At 40.3% G+C, this 17,628-nt stretch overlaps 1 protein-coding gene across 11 annotated transcripts in view; it reads right to left on the bottom strand.

Annotated features, from left to right (window-relative positions):
- The window catches only part of ENOX1 (ecto-NOX disulfide-thiol exchanger 1), a 615,060-nt gene that overhangs the window by 263,391 nt on the left and 334,041 nt on the right, over positions 1-17,628 (bottom strand). For 5 of the 11 annotated variants that reach the window (XM_059042200.2, XM_059042208.2, XM_067016821.1 and 2 more), the window contains exon 5: positions 7,951-8,097. The exons of the other annotated variants lie outside the window; for them this stretch is intronic. In XM_059042200.2, the coding sequence (XP_058898183.1) occupies positions 7,951-8,038 (88 nt within the window). In that variant the 5' untranslated portion in view covers positions 8,039-8,097. The remainder of the gene's footprint in view (positions 1-7,950; positions 8,098-17,628) is intronic. 11 annotated transcript variants of the gene reach the window in all.

Raw genomic sequence — 17,628 nt, 5'->3', positions numbered from 1 at the left:
AAAGGTCATTTAATAATTTGCTAATTGTGCAAAGAGAGATTAAAAAAATTTTTTTTAAAAAGGGAAGCTCTCATTACCACTCTGCATAAACAGAACTTTATTCAAGCTTAAACTTGCAAACTGAAATATGGTCAATGGTTGGGCTGTGGTGGTTTGTTTTTGTTTTTGTTTTTTTGTATTAAATAGCGAGAAACATTAAGATGGAAAGAAATTAATCTAGCTGCACGTTTTCAAAATTTATTTTAAGAAGCTTTCTGTTGTCACCTCTGACATTTCAGAGCTGCCAACCTTGAGGCTATGGTTATTAACAAATCAACTATAACTTCTTGGCAGACAAGTGAAGAGAAAAAAGACAAAGCAACAGAAATGGGAAATGGAGCAGCACAAAAGAGCCATGCAGGGGCAATGTTCTGTTTTCTTCTCTTTTCTTTTTTCTTTGCTTCAATTCATCCTTCATTCTGCTAGATTGATGTCAGCTCTCTACTCCCTACTTCTGACCACCTGGTTCATTTTAAGTGAGAAAGAAGCTGAGTCCAACTCTCCCTTGGGGGAAGCCAGGCCTCAGCACACCCGCCACCTCTCCTGGCCACCAAGGAAGTGCCTTAACTTCCGGGCACAGCACTACCACCACCCAGTGCTCTGCAGTCATCTGAAGGACTCGAGGAAGTTTAAAACGGGTAACGTACCTCGGAGAGCAATTTCTACCCTGGGGTCTGCAGGGCTGAACCGAGAAATCCGCACCATCTTAGAAGTATAAGTGGAACTTGAGATAGCGTGCCTTGAGGCGTTTGTAGGAGTCAGAATTTTGCACGGAGTTTACAGAGACAACGTTCCTTGAAGGGAGATGGGTCTTGGCAGGCGGTCTGGGCAAACTGCTTTGCTGCAGGTCTCCTTTTATAAGAGTTACGAGGCCTGGGTTGCTCTCTGCCTGCTCAAACTGGCTTATCAATCCATTCCATTCCAATCTGTTACTCGTTCTAAATAAGTCATTATTTCAGGCACATTTCCCTAAGCAGATGCAAACACTCTTTTCCTGTGTGAGACTCCCTTGGGCAAATTAGGTTTCTTGGAAAAGGGTCAAGGAGCAATCAAAGAAAACACCTACTGGGAAACAAGCACGGGGTTTCAGGGGACGCTGTCATTCGTGCAGGCCACACTGCAAGTCAAATTTTAGGCACTGCTCGGGCAGTGATGTTGAATCTGATAGGGCCAGGTATGGAAAGCAAAATCCTGATATCTGTAGCCAAAGTTTCTTTTTATCGTCATGACAAATACGTTGTTTCCCCTCCCAGAGTTATCAAAGTATAATTGAGAAATAAAATTGTATAACATGCATCTAACATGATGATTTGATATACATATGATGAAAAAACAATTCATATTTGAAGGCAAAATCAGAAAAATTTAAACAGAGATTTTTTTTTCTCTGCCTGTTTGGGCCTCCTCCCACCCCTCTGGTGTACACTGTGCACCTGCTTTATGCATTAACCAGACCTCCCCAATGGCAGAAAGGCCGGCTCAACCAAAAAGATCAATTTCTCTTCTTCTGGCACCAGCCATGTAACTCCTTGGAAGATAACATTCCTGTCTCAATCCCGTAAGGGGTCAGGATGACCCGCCACTCTCCTTGTCTGTGCAGACATCTCTGCTGAACTTTATGTATTGATACAAAGCCAATATATCATTTCCCTTAAAGACAGCGATTGGTACAGACCACATTGGTCAAAAGACTGAGGAGATACTGGGCCCCCCCAATGGAAGTCCTTAGCTTAAATACTTATGACCTTATTAATGTTACTAGCTATATTACTTGTATTCTTGTATTACTTGTATTGTGTTACTTGTATTCTGCCTGTTTTCCAAGATTATTGTTTCTTGCATTACCAAATGTGTGACTGAGCCTCTGATAAGAAATAATGATGACGAGGTGACTTGAAACAATTGACCAAATACAGAGCTCTGTAAGATCCATGATGGTAATAGTGCAACCTTAGATGTGGAAAAAAACAAGAGGGAACCATCTCCTGGACCGTAACAGAGTCTTAGTTCCCTCACCTATAAAATTGGGCTTTTGGCTACTGTTAACAGGGCCTAGTCCAGTAACAGCACACTGAGTGGTCCATCAACGAAATACTTGCCTTACCTGGGAATGAGCATTCCTAGCATAGTGGGACAAATTGGACATGGTGTGCCTCCAAAACCTTGGTAGAAATTAAGACTGAAAAGGAGGGGACTGTAAAATAAAGAATGTTGTTCACCATCTAGTTCTACAAGACTCAAGTCATTAATCACTGCAGTCGCTGACCTACAATACACCCTGAAAGGAATTCAGGGCAAAGATCAGGATGCAGTACTTTGTGCTCTAGGAAAACTGGCAGAACTGACCCTTAGATAGCTGATATTTTCAGGAGAAAATTTTATGAGCTCCGTTTCTCGCATCTTCCCATACTTAGAAAAGCACTGAAACCATTAACTATATCTGTTCCTTACCAATAGCAGTAACCTTCTACCAAGATGTGTGCTTGACTGCACGTACCCTTGTCTCCAAAATCACATATACACTGACCTTCCCCCTTTACCTCTTCGGAACAATTTTCAGAGCTCTCTGAGACACTGTCTCTCAGGTTATAATCCTCAGGTTGGTTTGAATAAAATTTACAATTTTTTCTTAGATTGACCATTGATTAATTTTTCATCAGTACACAAATATTGTGAAATGATTACCACAATAAAGTTAATAACATATCCATCACCTCACATAGTTACCTCTGTGTGTGTGGTTTTATTTTTTTATGGAAGCAAAACTGATAGTCATAAAATAATGGAAAGTTTCCTTGTCTAATATTTCTAATTAAAAGTTGCTAATCAAATCCTAATTCCTTAATAAAACTGCAGTATAAATTTTTGTAAGGGAAAAGTTACTATGAAATTATTATCTTCTGTTCTCGTTACCTTATCTAACACATGTGGAATATTCTGACATAGATATTGCTTATTGCATTTTTTCTTCTTTGAGTCATGGGGAGAAAAGTCCCTTTTATGTTCTTTTAATATTTGCTTTTATTAACTTCAGCTTCAGTTAGCTCACTTCCATATACTAAGATTCTTTTCAAAACAGAAGAGACAAGAGTTAAATGCAAATGTGGGAAGGGAAGCTGCTTGGTGACATGACAGCCGCTCCCTGGTAGGAGTTATTTCTACCTAAAACATATGCACCATATTAAGAAGCCACAGGGAAGAAATAAATGGATGTGGATGGCAGGTTTTCACTCGTTTCCTTGACATCTCAGAATACTGTAAATAAGTTTGTGCGTTTCAATTCAAACGGTTCCATGATCTTGGAGGTCTTAATCATTTGCTTTGTTTTTTTTTTACTCTTTACTGTTTTTTAAAAAATTTTATTGTTTTATACAGCAGGTTCTTATTAGTTATCTATTTTATACACATTAATGTATGAGGTCTTAATCGTTTGTATTAACAGTTTCTGGAGTGTACAAAGCTTGTGCTTAAGGACCATTATTGGCATTCAGTGCAGTCAGACTGCATTAAGCAGATGTACAACCTTGTTCATGGCTATCTTTGATCATCTTTACTTAAAAGTTAAGTTCAGGCTGATGAAGTGGCTTAGCATCCGCCTGTGTTTCAGCCTGTAAGTCATGCCCCACCAGAACATCTGGCTCTGCTGGGCACCCTCACGCTTCTCCAAATGAAACCAAAGTTGGCAAGGTGAATGGGAAGGACTGGCAAGTGGCATTCAACCCGGGAAAAGAGTTTAAAAGTGGCATATAACCCGGCAGCCCTGTTTTTAAATGTATCCAGCGTTGTGGTTTTATGCCGGTATGGTATGGGGAACAGGTTAGGAGATGCCTGCCATAGAAAAGATAGTTTGTTATATATAGTTTCCAAGAGGAAGAGGCATGAAGTACCACATCAGGCCATGCAGGGCCACATGGAGAGGTACCAGGGCTGCTCGGGAGGAGAGGAAATAAGGAAAAAGAAGTGGGCAAAAGCCTTTCCTGTAGTTTCTGCAGGGTAAGAAGGTTTAGGACTGGATAGCTTAAATAATTTCAGTGCGTTCTGGGACATAGGGATGATTCCTAATTGTCCAGGACCTGGCCCTGGTGTGATTTAGCAGAGGGGGATAGTGTTCTGGACTGCAGGAGCCTGATAAAAAGGGGCAGGTGTGGGCACAGCCTCAGGATTGGTTCACTCGGCAATCTAACGTGTGCTCCCAGGCAATCCGTTTGCTGTCTCTAGGAATTAGCTAACCCTAGGAAGGGCAGTGCCTCCTTGGCATCTGCAAGACTCTAAGGTGTCAAAATACATCTTATAAAATACTGAAGATAAAATAAGATTAATACAAGCCTGTCTGAAACACTTGTAAGAAGCATAAAAACAGAGCTTCTCAAACTTTGACGTGCACAGGAATCACCTGGGTATTTTGTTAAACTACGGGTTCTGATTCATCAGGTCAGGTGGGCGTTGAGATTTTGCTTTTTTTTTTCCTTTGCCACGCCCCACAGCATGGGTAACTTCCCCCACCAGGGATCAAACCCGCAGCCTCTGCAGTGGAAGCATGGAGTCTTAACCACTGGACCACCAGGGAAGTCCTGAGATTTTGCATTTCTAATAAAGTCCTTGGTGATGTTGGGGCCATGCTTTGAGTAGTTAGGGATAAGAATATCCCTTGGTCACATTCTGCAGGGAAAAGGGAAGAAGCTGACACTTGCCGAACCCCGCTTTGAACCAGATACCGCTAGGCCCTGAATACACAGACTTCATCTTGTTTTGCTCAGACAACGTCCTTTGCTCTTAGGAAAAATTATCCCAGTGTTACAGGGAAGGGAACTGAGACTCAGGGTAGTTAAGTAACCTGCCCAGGTCACTTAGCTGAAAGTCAGGAGATACAAATGTATCTGGCCCCAAACCCCAAGTTTTCCCACCACAACATGCGTACAGATGGTTCCACTCCAGTGGAAAATAAAATGTCTCTGTTGGTAAAGGCTTCGTAAAATATAAAGTGCGGACTTGAATCATGGACCATTTACAACTTGAATTCTGAACAGAAGAGAAATTCTGAATGATGTTCATTATTTCAGGACCAGAAATAAGCGGTGCTGACTAAATAACTTATATTTTATTATAGCTATTCGAGAAACACTTCACATGGGATTCCCTATTACACTAATGTCTTTATTTTTAAAAGTGACGCATGTCCATGGTAAGATACAAACAACAAAAGTCTGCCTTCCTCCCATGTGCTTCCATTTCTATTGCGCAGAGAGAACTACTGTTAGGTTTGTGTAGCCTTCTAGAAATCCTGGGTAAATAGTAGCCTTCTATGCAAATACTAAGCTTTTTCATACAAATTCATTCACCCAGCCATTCATTTTTCCAGGGGGAAAAGGAATAAGTAAAACATGCAACATCCCTCATGCACCTCACACTCCAGTAGGGGAGCTAGATCATAAACAAAAGAGTGAAATAAACATTATGTCAAATAAGGATAAATGATAATGAAGAAAAAGCTGGTGGAGTGGGGGGTGGGGGGCGGGGAACGTTTGCAATGATAAATGCAGTGGTTAAGGAAGGCCTCATGGAAAAGATGGTATTTGAGTAGAGACATGAAGGAGGTCATCCTATTCCACATTTACTTTTTCCTTTAGCAATGTACGTTAAAGCCCTTGCCGTATCACAACTTAAAGATCTACCTCATTCTTATTAACGGCTCCATAGTACTCCACTGTGTGCATATACCGTAATACTGATGGGCATTGTTACTTAAGCAAAGGCAATGTTTTAGATTAAGCTTGTATTTAACTTCTTAGGTGATCGTTTGAGTGGTCATAAGGAGATCTGGGGAGCATGGTATAAAGCCTGATGAAGTAGAAAGAGCAATTAGATGTGAAGCTGTGGCTGGGGGCCCTAGTGTGCCACTTGATCAGGTGATCATGTTATAACCGAGTATTCACTGAATGCCTGCTTCACATTAGTGGTTTTCCTTCTGCCATATCTTAGGCAGGGCTACATCCACCAGGTGCGGGGGGCTCTCTAGGAGCTTCTCTACCCTGATGGCAAGGCGACAACCTACTTGCAACATTTTCCTCAATGCCAGGCTACCCTGTAACCCCTGCGGAGTCAAATACAAACCCTCCAGGTGACAAGCTTTCCACAAAGGAAGCACAAGCACCAATTTTAGGGAGCAGTTAACCATCTGGGCTCTGAGTACAATCCTCCTCTTTTAGGAGAAAGCACGTAAGCTTCCTTAAAACAATGAGGAACAAAAACTCCTTACCTTCTAGCAATATTTATTTACATGGATACAGATGCTTAGCATTGGGCCATATGACTGAACGTATTTCACATTTAATGAAAGATTCATTTATGCATTTAATAATTATCTGAGGCAGCACCTGGATTATGTCAGCACTCTGCCGGGCTCTGTAGGAGGAATAAATATCTGTGCAGTGTGGTTCCTGCCCTTGTCACCTGCTAGCTCTTAACAAAGACTGGACAAAGGAAAAAATGACCGCGATTGAAAGCAGTGTGTGAGCAGTCAGTGGTGCCAAGGACAATGTAACAGGCATTAAAGGAAAACGGGAGGATGCTATGATCCAGAGAGGGATCCTGGCTGAGATATAAACAGGTAGCGATGCAGGTGGAACCAGGGGACTTTGGGAAGGGATGTGTGTGTGTGTGTGTGTGTGTGTGTGTGTGTGTGTGTGTGTGTGTGTGTGTGTGTGTGTTTTGGGAACATGTATGAATGGAAGGTGAATATAACTGCACAGCAAGCAAAGGCCCAGGCGAGGGAAAATACAGGTATTATATAAAGGGAACACGAAGCGGCCCACTAGAGCTTAAACACAGGATATGGGGGGTGGTCGCAGATGACAGGAGATGTTGGTTGGAGTGAGGCTGGCAGAAGGTTCTGAGGCCCCAACGTTGTAATTAGATATGAGATAAATAAATGAGTCTTGAAAGATGTCAAGAGAAGCACCATCAACCTCTTCCTCTTTTTCCGTTTTTGCTTTTATGGGGTGGGGGTGGGGGACTGCACACTTTGGTCTTATAACCTCTATTTCCAGTTCCAGTAATTAAAAAAACCAACTTAACACTTATCAAAGTAATATCCGCCTGTAGCTTAAAAAAGCAAGTACTCCGTAAGAGGCCTAGAATCAAAACCAGCCATCCCCACCTGTCTCCACCACCCCCACTCCTAGCTCCTCAGAAACCTCTTTTTTGGTTTGCGGTTTGCTTTTACCGTGAAAGATAATGATTTGCCTGAGCGAGGAGCCTCCTATACGGTAAGACTCTTGCCCCAGGCAGTTGCTCTCAGGTTTGGTTAACGGGCTGGCCCAGGGCAGGAAGACCGGTAAGTCTAACCCAGCTCTCCCCGATCCAGGAGGCTGAATACTGTCATGGGAAAGAAAGGACACCACTTTTCACTTTCAATTCTGATATTTGATTCCATATATTTAAGTGATATATGTACACTGATATTTCTTAAATGATCATTTTTAGAGATTATCTAATGTCTTACTACTCTGCAAAATGAGGAAAACTTGACACTGTGACATCATCACCACCTCTCAACAAGCGTTCTTCCCCCATCTTTCCAGCTGATTAAACAGCAAGTTGGGGTTAAATCAATATTCTATGTTTACATTGTTGTGACCACGTACTATTGTTTACTACCGAGCCACGCAGTATAAGAACGCACTTCCTAGCTTGTTCAATATTTTTTTTCCTGGTGCTACCTTTTGCTTCCTTCCTTCTTGTGTGTATCTATTACTAATCACGCTTGAAATTTTCGAAGGAACTATAAAAGTCCTACTAAAATCATTTTTGGCGTGAGCAACTCGACCAACGAATCTCTCAGATCTGCTTTTCCCTCCACAAGCCTCCCACTGAGTCCGCCCGGCCTCGTAGTTTCCCAGGCCAGCTGCCCACCTGTTGTCCTGGGGCTTCTTTTTAACACCATCTTGCGAAACCCCTGTGCCTCTCGCCTGTGTTGGGTCCCCCGCTTCCTGGATCCCATGGTTTCCTCTTTCTTGGTTTACATCCTCATTTTTGTGGAGCTCATTCTCTAGTAGCTTCCTAAGAAAAGGTACATGGGAGGTAAGTTTGTTGAGACCTTCCTTGCGTGTCTGAAAAAGTCTTAATTCTACTCTCACGCGGGCTTGCTAATTGTCATTTAATTCTAAGTAAAAATTCGTTCCCCTCAGAATTTTGCAGGCTGAGTTTCACTGTCTTCTAGCATCCAGTGCTGCACTTGAGAAGTCTGAGGCCACTGGTTCTCCTGGTCTTCTATCTGTGACCTGTTTTATTTCTCTGGAAGGTTTAGGAATCTTCCTTTTAGTCCCTGGTTTTCTGAAATGTCGTAGTAAAAAAAAACCTTAATGAGGATATTTTCTTATCCACTGTTCTGGGCACTTTCCCTTCCCTTTAAAGTTGGAAATTCCTGTTGTTCTGGTTTGCAATTTTTCTTGAATTATTCTTTGATACTTGTCTCCCCACCATTTTATCTATTTTCTCCTTTTGGAACCTCTATAGTGAAATGCTGAACCTTATGGACTGATCCTTTTTCACCTTCTTTTTCCCACCCCACTATCCATCTTTGCCTGTGAATCTGCTTTCTAGAAAGTTTGCTTGACTTTACCTTTTACACCTCTGAATATATTTTTTTTAACTCTGAGTTTAATTTCCAAGATCTCTTTCTTATTTTCTGAGTGTTTCTTTTTTATAGAATTTACCTTTTATTTCATGGATATAATATTGTCTCCCATCTTTCTGAAGATATTATAGATTTTTAAAAGCTCTTCTTTCGCTTCTTGAATTATCTATATTTTTCCAAGCCCCCCAACCTGTTTCTCTCTCTCTGTTTTGAGCTCAATATTTTACTCTATATTTTCTGTTGGGAGCCATACTCAAATAGCTGGTGATCCTCTCACTATTCATTTATGTTTAAGACTTTCACATATATATGTAACACTTATATATAAAGAAAATATAGAATTTATTTATATTGAGGTACAGTGAGTCCCTACACACTGATTAGAAACCCTGGCAGGGTGTGCATATCACCTGGCAGGCGTCCCATGAGGTAACTGGGTAGGAATCTAGCCATTCCGATAGGGACTTCAAATGCCAGTCAGGTCATTTCTTTGAGTCATTCAGTTTCTCTAGATAATATTCCTTTCAACTCCTGTCTAAAGAGCCTGTCCCAAAAGAATTTGAAAAAGAACAGATACATGTATATGTATAACCAAATCGCTTTGCTGTCCTGAAACTAACACAACATTGTTAATCAGCTATGCTCCGATATAAAGTAAACATCAAATAAAAAAAATAAAGAGCCTGTCCCTGGCTACAGGTGCTTTGGGAGCTACACTGTAGAACAGTCCAGGAGGGTCTCACCTATTCACTCTACAGAGTTTCACTTAATTCCCCTGGTTTCAGCTCTCTCTCCTGGGCCTCGTTTCCCTGAGTCCAGAGCATCTCTGATTCAATTTAGCCCAAGACTATGCCTCAAGCCCCCAGCAGGGATGGAGATTTGGTAGTGGCATTGTGAGGGTGGGAGAGGAACAGGGCCGAGCTAGTCCCTGCACTCCATTCCACTAAGTACTACTAACTACTCTGTAACTACTGTGAACTAGTCCCCCCTTTTCCAGGCTCACCCTCACACCCTTCTTGAGGCTCCCCTGGGTCCTGCAGGATCAATATGCAGGCTTCTCTCAGTACCCCTCAGCCACTCCCTCTCCATCACTGGGCCATCTTCCCAAAGTTTGCTGACGCCTCTTGTTTAGTACCACCTCCCCCTCTGTTCTCTCTCACCCTCAATCTGTGTATAGCTTTGTAAAAATTCTTTGCTGAAATTTTAGGGAGATTTTTGGAATTAGAAGATATAAATGCATGTGTTCGATCTGACAGAACGACAAGTTAGCAGTCTTATAAATTTTACTGTGTACTTATGTACTTATTATGTACTTCACTCTCGAAAGTTTATCCAGAGAACTTTAGGTGTTGCCCTAAATCAACTACTAACTACGTAACAACTGTAATACTTTCAGGTAGGATATGACTGAAATCATTTTAATTCTCTGTGACTTTCTAGGGAGTACCAGGCAAAGTGAGTTAAACTCCTTCATAAATTTATCTTTATAGAATCTCATTATAATCTTGGCTCTAGAAATTTGGACCAATCTTCAATTTGAGGCAGATGCCACATCAATTTTTAAATATGAAGGAAGGAAGGAAGGAAAGGAGGGAGGGAAGGAGGGAGGGAGGGAGGGAGGAAGAGAGGGAGGGAAGGAGGGAGGGATGGGAGGAGGAAAAAAAGAAACAGACATCAAGAAAATGATTTAAAAATAGAATAGTGAGAGGATTGGCCTAAATAAATAACTATTTTAAGAAAAGCTATGTACGTTTATTAAATAAGAAAAGAGACTGCAGAAAATCATCTGCCTTTAAGAAAACTAAACAATGATCACTCACTTGGAAGGAAGTTGAGTAATTTCTGCCCTGAACATTAGCTGTGAAACTCCAGTCATTCATTCAACAAGTTGCACCCAAAATGCATATAAAAAAATCACCATTATCCAGCAAGAAACTATCCACATAAGAAATTCTCACAATTACATACACAGATCACCTTCTAATTATGTACTCACCCTTTTATTGCATATATATATATGCATTCCTCACCTCATCCCCCAAATAAATTTAAGTCAGCTTGCTGGTTATCCTTTTAATATATTAGTTGAATATATTTTTATTTTCCTGAGTATATTTCTTACAAATTTGTCTACCTAAAATTATGTAATCCTCTTTATTCTGTGCCACACTCAATTATGGGCCAATAAGCTTTTAAAAAGTTAACCATGTTGTCAACAGGAATGCTTCTAATGTAGCTGTAATCACATTTTTGAACTTGATAAGATGAAAAACTTTGTAGTCAGATTGACCTTGTTTTGCATCCCAACTCTTCCACTTATTGAATGTATGACCTTCAGGGAGCTGATAACCTCCCCACAAGGAAAATGGACATACTATTATCTATTTTGCAGGTTGTTATATGGATGAAATTGTAAAATGCATATAAAGTCCCCAGAACATGAGAAGATATTGACACCTTAACTCTAAAAATATACTTTCTAAGTGAAGAGTTTTCACTTCCATTTTTAGGCATCAGATCACTGGTATGCTGGTCAACTAGAAGCAACTTGTCAGCCACTGAAAAGCAACGGGGAAGTTCTTACAGGCAATTAGGGAAAGCAATGTGAAAGTAGGGGTGTGGGGAGGAGGCCTGGAAAAAAAGTTAAACGAAGTATTTGACTTGGGATCAGTTCCTTAACCTTTTTGTAGTTTATTTAACTATAAAATTAGGAGGTTGGATGACGTCCCTCCAGATGTTCACAATAAAGAGTTCTGTGGCTGGATAATTTTGGAACAGGACCCCTTCATCCCATGCTCTCCCCCTCCCCCATTTAAGGCAGCAGTTTGATTTTGTTTTACCTGGCATATTACAAACTTATCCGCCTACAAATCCTCCCCATTTTTTCCCCCCAAATATTAGCATGTTTTGGAAAAGACGGATGAGCTGATCAGCAGTTTCTCATTCTATAATATGCTGCTCTGACTTTTACTACTTCACATAAATGTTCGGTTAAGGAAAAAAGGGTAAACGTGACGTGTGGGAAGTTTTATTTATTGATGCTTTCTCCTATAACAGCATAGAACTTTTAGAGTGGGAGAAAAATCTATCGCCATTCCAGTGAAACCAGATATTTCTAAGTATAGTTTAACATTTCATCTATGTGGTACCATCAATGTCTTGAACAGCTGATCGCCAAAGCATCCACTGAACTGCTGCCAATGAAGACAGACATATTACTGGGACACATCTGGCAATTCTGGCAACCACTGAATGAAATGAATCAACCTTGTAGTGATCGGACTGGCTGCTTGGCGATCAACGTGACTGGGATGGAAAATAACTGTGGGATAAACTAATCCTTAGACTGCAGGACTGAACTGTGATACCAGAATAAAACTCAAATGGGTGTTCATGATGAATACATTTTCATGCTACAAGTACAAATCCAACAGTTAAATTATCTCTAATAGTAAAATACGTTCACTTTTTCTATCAATCTACCAACATTTACTTTTATCTGAAAGGAAAAGACTGTGCAAAGTGTTTCCTGGTAATGAAAGGATATAGTAGGAAAGAGGCCAAAGAACCTACCAGAAAAAGATCCAGGAGCCAGATGCTCTGTCAGTAACTTTCCATGTAGCCTTCAGTAAGTCTTTGTTTTCTTACTTTTAAAAATAACTAGCCTCAAGTAGCTTATAATTTAGTTGATTATATTTACAAATTTGGGTTTTCCATTTAATGCCTTCGTACATTACAAAATCATTCTTAATTTATCTACATAGTGGAGGTAAAAGTGAATGAATATGCTGATGTTCTTTAATTAACTACATGCAATGAAGCCCCCCTGTTTCACTTTAATTGTAGGAATTCTATTAGAAACTGTTGCAATGTGTTTCCTTTCTCTCTTGATATGTCTCCTGCCTCTCAAGGCTGCTAAGGTTTGAAAGTGTTCTAATTATTTCTATATTTTCATAAAATATTTTATTCCCACCCCCAAAATACTTTTCCTTCTTCTCAAGAGGAAGTTTTTCAGAAAACAATTCTGTAGAATCTGAAGGATGAGTGTGTTAGTAGTAGGGTGACCAACTGAGGGGTTTCCCACTGTGTAGGACTTCCTGTGCTAAAACTAGCACAGTCCCTGACAAATGGAGATTGTGGGTCACCTTAGTTGGTAGCTTGAGAGAAGGACTGGAAGCGGCAATGGATGCCTGCATCAAAAAGTTGCCATTTTAATCCTCCTATTAGAAGCACTCTTCTTTCATCGCTAAACAGCTGTAGAAAGCCATCCAACAGCAGATGGATGAATGCACTTAATGACCTTAACTTTCTCTTACACCAGTGGTTCTCAATTCTGGCTTCTTACTAAAAGCATCTGGTTAGCTTTCTTTCTTCTTCTTCTTTTTTTTTTTTTTTTTTTTTTAAATGATACTATTCCCAGATTTAACTGATCTGGAGGTAAGTCCCAGTCACCGGCATATATGTATAAAATTCCCGTGCTTATTCTGTTACTCAGGGCTAAGAAACATTGCTTTGCATCCATTCTGAGATTCAAACTATAGGTCTAGCAAGAGCCATTCAAAGCAAGGAGAAATCTACTTTGTTATCTCTGACTTTTAAAATATTGCCTGCAAGTTTCCACTTCGTATTTAAAACAAATGAGAACCCACAAACTAACTTTAAATGGTATGTTTATGGTATGTTTCTCCCTTGTCATGATTATCGATCACCACCATCTAATGACATAATTTTTTGCACAAGAAACTGTTAGGCAGGTACTGTGGGACCACAGAGATTTCAAACTCAGGGTCTCTGCCTTCAGGCGGCTCACTGTAAAACACAGGAAGGTGACTAAATGATCAAGCAAAGGACCTCACGAGGAGCTCAAAGAGGAAACGGCTATGGCCTGAGACGGTTGGGAAATCTGCACAGAGCAGGTAGGATTTAAAGAAGGCCTTTGAGGACTAGGTAGGATTCTAATTAGAAGGCCAGAAAGGGCCTTCCAAGCAGAGAGTGGGTAAGAAGCAATCGGACTACCAAATTTAAACATACACAAAAATAATAAAGTTCACATTCTGAGCAATACAAACTATATGACGCAAATTGCTGAGCCAAGGGGACATAATTAGCCCTATCACTTTTTTTGGTGATAACCACTCCTGACATTGAAAAGAAGAACTAACCTGGCAGATGGAACGGTTGGTTCAGCCGAAGCACAAAGACAAGCTTGGTTTACAACGCAGAGAACAAGCCACAGAACAGCAGCAATAGTACAAGTCCTTCCCTCTCTCATGCTGGGCCCACCAAAGAGACCTTATTACCCAGGCATCAAGGCAAAAGCTGCTTAGTTCATTGCCAAACGCTTGAGGTTCCTACTCTATCTGATCGGATGATTATTTAATGTTGAGGGAATGCATTTAGGACAAAAATCATGCAAAAGTTATGTGTTGTCTTTTTTTTTTTTTTTCCAGTATGCGGGCCTCTCACTGTTGTGGCCTCTCCTGTTGGCGGAGCACAGGCTCCGGACGCGCAGGCTCAGTGGCCATGGCTCATGGGCTTAGTTGCTCCGCGGCATGTGGGATCTTCCCGGACCGGGGCACGAACCCGTGTCCCCTGCATCGGCAGGCGGATTCTCAACCACTGTGCCACCAGGGAAGCCCTGTGTTGTCTTTTATGTCATGTTATGTGATTATCAGTCATTGATTTTCAATTACTTTTATAATGCGATGGCCTTCTCTCTGGCTTTCAGAATTAAAGCAACACTGTGCCGTTTGTCCTTGACCCCTAAAATAGTTAATTTTCATATTTATTCCAATATCTGGCCTTCATGCAAGATAGGAACTAAATGAGTATGGGTATGCATCATCTCAGGAAGTCAGTTGGCAAAAAGAACACTGAGAAGTAGGCACCACTGGTATTTCACACATTATTAACTTATATTACAATTCAAATAAGCTTACGGCTGGCAAAAAAAAAAAAACCTCTTCTGTAAAGTGATCTCAAACATAATAGGCTTAATCAGAGATAAATTAAATTAGGCAGCCATGCATACTACAGCATATTAATTCTGAGTAGTTATTAAATACACTTTCTGTTATCAGTGGTGTGAACAACATTATATGCAAACAAATTCTTCGAGAGGATAGGAAATAAAGTTTATGTTTGGGATACTGTGTGCCTGATATTTTCCCATGCCTTCTTATAATGTTAAATAATCTTTTCTAATAATGGTACTGGGTTAAGTCTCCATAAATGAGTCAACTTCACTCCCAGGCAATTAAGCAAAAGAACAGCAGACAAAACTGCCAGTGTGGTTTTGGTTTTTTCCAAAGGGAGCTTTTCTACCTTTCTACTGCAATTTTTAAAAGAAGGCATTAGTGAGTCAAGCTGGAGCAAAGTTGTCCAAAACATAAGGTAGTGAATATTCATTATGTCAATTTTATGATGCATCTCATTCTGTGTCTTGGGTAACCTGTGTTGCCTGAGGATATTCAAAGAAGGAAATTATTAAGGTTGAGTGCTATTTTGTAAATAACATCCTACCATTCTCCCTTTGTTTCCTTAAATGGTAGTAATCTAACCCATCCAAGCTAGCATGCAGATTCCATAAACTAGCAAGTGGTGCTTCTGTGAAAGAAAAGAAAAAGAGACATCTAAGGGATGAAATATATCGAGAAAGGTAATGTACACACATTACCTTCCTGGATGTACTTTTGCCATATTATCTTGTTCTTTTATTAATCAATCAGGCCCTTCAATTTCTGTATCCAGAAGCAACTCAAGTTACTAGGTATGACCCTCCCACACACACCCAACCCCCAAGTCTGAGAAAAACGTTTGACACTCTGTGCTTTGCACATTTAAAACTCAATGTAAGGTGACAAGAACATTAAGCTGCCCAGTGAGCAAAATGTGAAACTAATTACTATCTGTTCTTAGCCATGGGTATAATAATTGGCAAATTAAAGTGCCTGAGAATAGCTGGGCCACCTGCATCAGAAAGCATCACCCTGGAATGACTAATGAATACAAATGTATGCGGCCAGCTTTACTGACAACTCCTTCCAACACCCGCAGCCTGAAAAGGCACATAACAGCACCTGTTTCACTTACTGTAAAGTAAGCATCATGTCGATCTTTCTGTAATTTAAAGGCATTAAAACCTAACAACCCTCAATATTTTGTATATACATACTGATTGAATTGACTGTTACTTACTTTTGAAATAAGTCAGAAAGAGAAAGACAAATAATGTATACTAATACATATATGTGGAATCTGAAAAAATTGGTATAGACGATCTTATTTACAAAGCAGAAATAGAGACAAATACGTAGAGAACAAATGTATGGATATCAAGGGGGAAAGGGGGCTGGGATGAATTGGGAGATTGGGACTGACATATATACACTAGTGATACTCTGTATAAAATAGATAACTAATGAGAACCTACTGTATAGCACAGGGTACTCTACTCAGTGCTCTGTGGTGACCTAAATGGGGAGGAAAACCAAAAAAGAGGGGATATATGTATACGTATAGCTGATTCACTTTGCTGTACAGCAGAAACTAACACATGGTAAAGCAACAATACTCCAATTAAAAATTTAAAAGAAAAGGTTTACTTACTCTTGCAAACCCAATGTCTTTCTTTGTAAGCTGGCAAACTGGGATCAACTTGTTTATTAAAATGTTGAATGTGAAGCTTTATAACAACTAAATTCAAATAAATACAAATGCTTCAAAAATAATTTTGTTTTAATAAACTTGCTACTATTATTCATCCATCTGTCCATCCATTCGACATTTACTGAATACCTACTATGTGCTAGGCACTTCTTGATATTTGGCAGAGAGAGATGAATAACATATTAACTTAAGGAGTCTGTCAACTATTGGAGGAAAGTTGCACGCACACAGCCATTTTCTACATGTTATTGTAGAAATAGTTTCAGAGCACCTTCCTTTCTCTTAGAGACTTCAGAGAGAAGACTCTTGAACTGCATTCTAGGACCATATAAAGAGGGCACAAAATGAAGAGTTTTTCTGACTGAACAAGCTTAAGAAAAGTCTTCCAAGCTGAGAGAGAAGCATGTGCAAAATCAACAAGAAGGTCATGGTCTGAGTGAGGAAAAGAAATCGCCTTCAGAGTAAAGGAATGAAATAAACACAAGAGGCAAGAAAGTCAACATATGATGGTGAACAGTAGGCAAGGGTGAGAATGTGCAGGGCCCCAGGAGACATGTCTAGGACTTGGGATTTCCTTCTATTGGGCAGTAGTTTGCAATACACATGCCAGGGAACCCTCAGGTCCTGGGAAGGGAGGGAGACAGACTAGGAAGGCATGAAAAGAGTGAAGGAGAGGCCGGCCAGTCAGGACTGGGCCCCGAAACTCTGCTTCAACCACAGTATCTTTGCCAATGTGTGTCTTCTGTTGGGCCTTCTAAATTTTTTAAATAACTTTTGAACTTGGAAAAATTTTAGATTTGCAAAAGTTGAAAAGATAATACAGAGAGTTCCCATAAACACCTCACCCAGTTTCCCCTAATATTAATCTCTTTATGTTACCACCACGGCACATTTGTTACAACTGAGAAACGAACATTGGTACCGTGCTATTAACTAAACTCTGGACTATATTCGTATTTCACCAGTATTTCCACTCGTGTACTTTCTCTGTTCCAGGATCCAATCCAAGACACCACACTGCATCGAGACACCATGTCTTTTCCATCTCTTTTGATGTGTGACAGTTTCTCAGTTTTTCCTTGTTACTCATGACCGTGACAGTCTTGGGGAATATTAGCCAGGCATTTCACACTCACTCTGGGTTTGTCTGATGTTTTCCTCATGAGTAGACTAGGGTTATGAGTTTGGGGAGGAACACCACAGAGGTGAGGTACACTTTCCATCACATCATATCAGGGGGCATATATCATTGACAAGACTTAGCACTTGCAATGCTAACCTTGATC

Source organism: Kogia breviceps, chromosome 16, assembly GCF_026419965.1.
Source record: "Kogia breviceps isolate mKogBre1 chromosome 16, mKogBre1 haplotype 1, whole genome shotgun sequence".
In the NCBI taxonomy this organism is placed as follows: Eukaryota; Metazoa; Chordata; class Mammalia; order Artiodactyla; family Physeteridae; genus Kogia; species Kogia breviceps.
The sequence above is the reverse complement of the archived record's forward strand: the minus strand, read 5'-3'. Positions and strand labels throughout refer to the sequence as shown.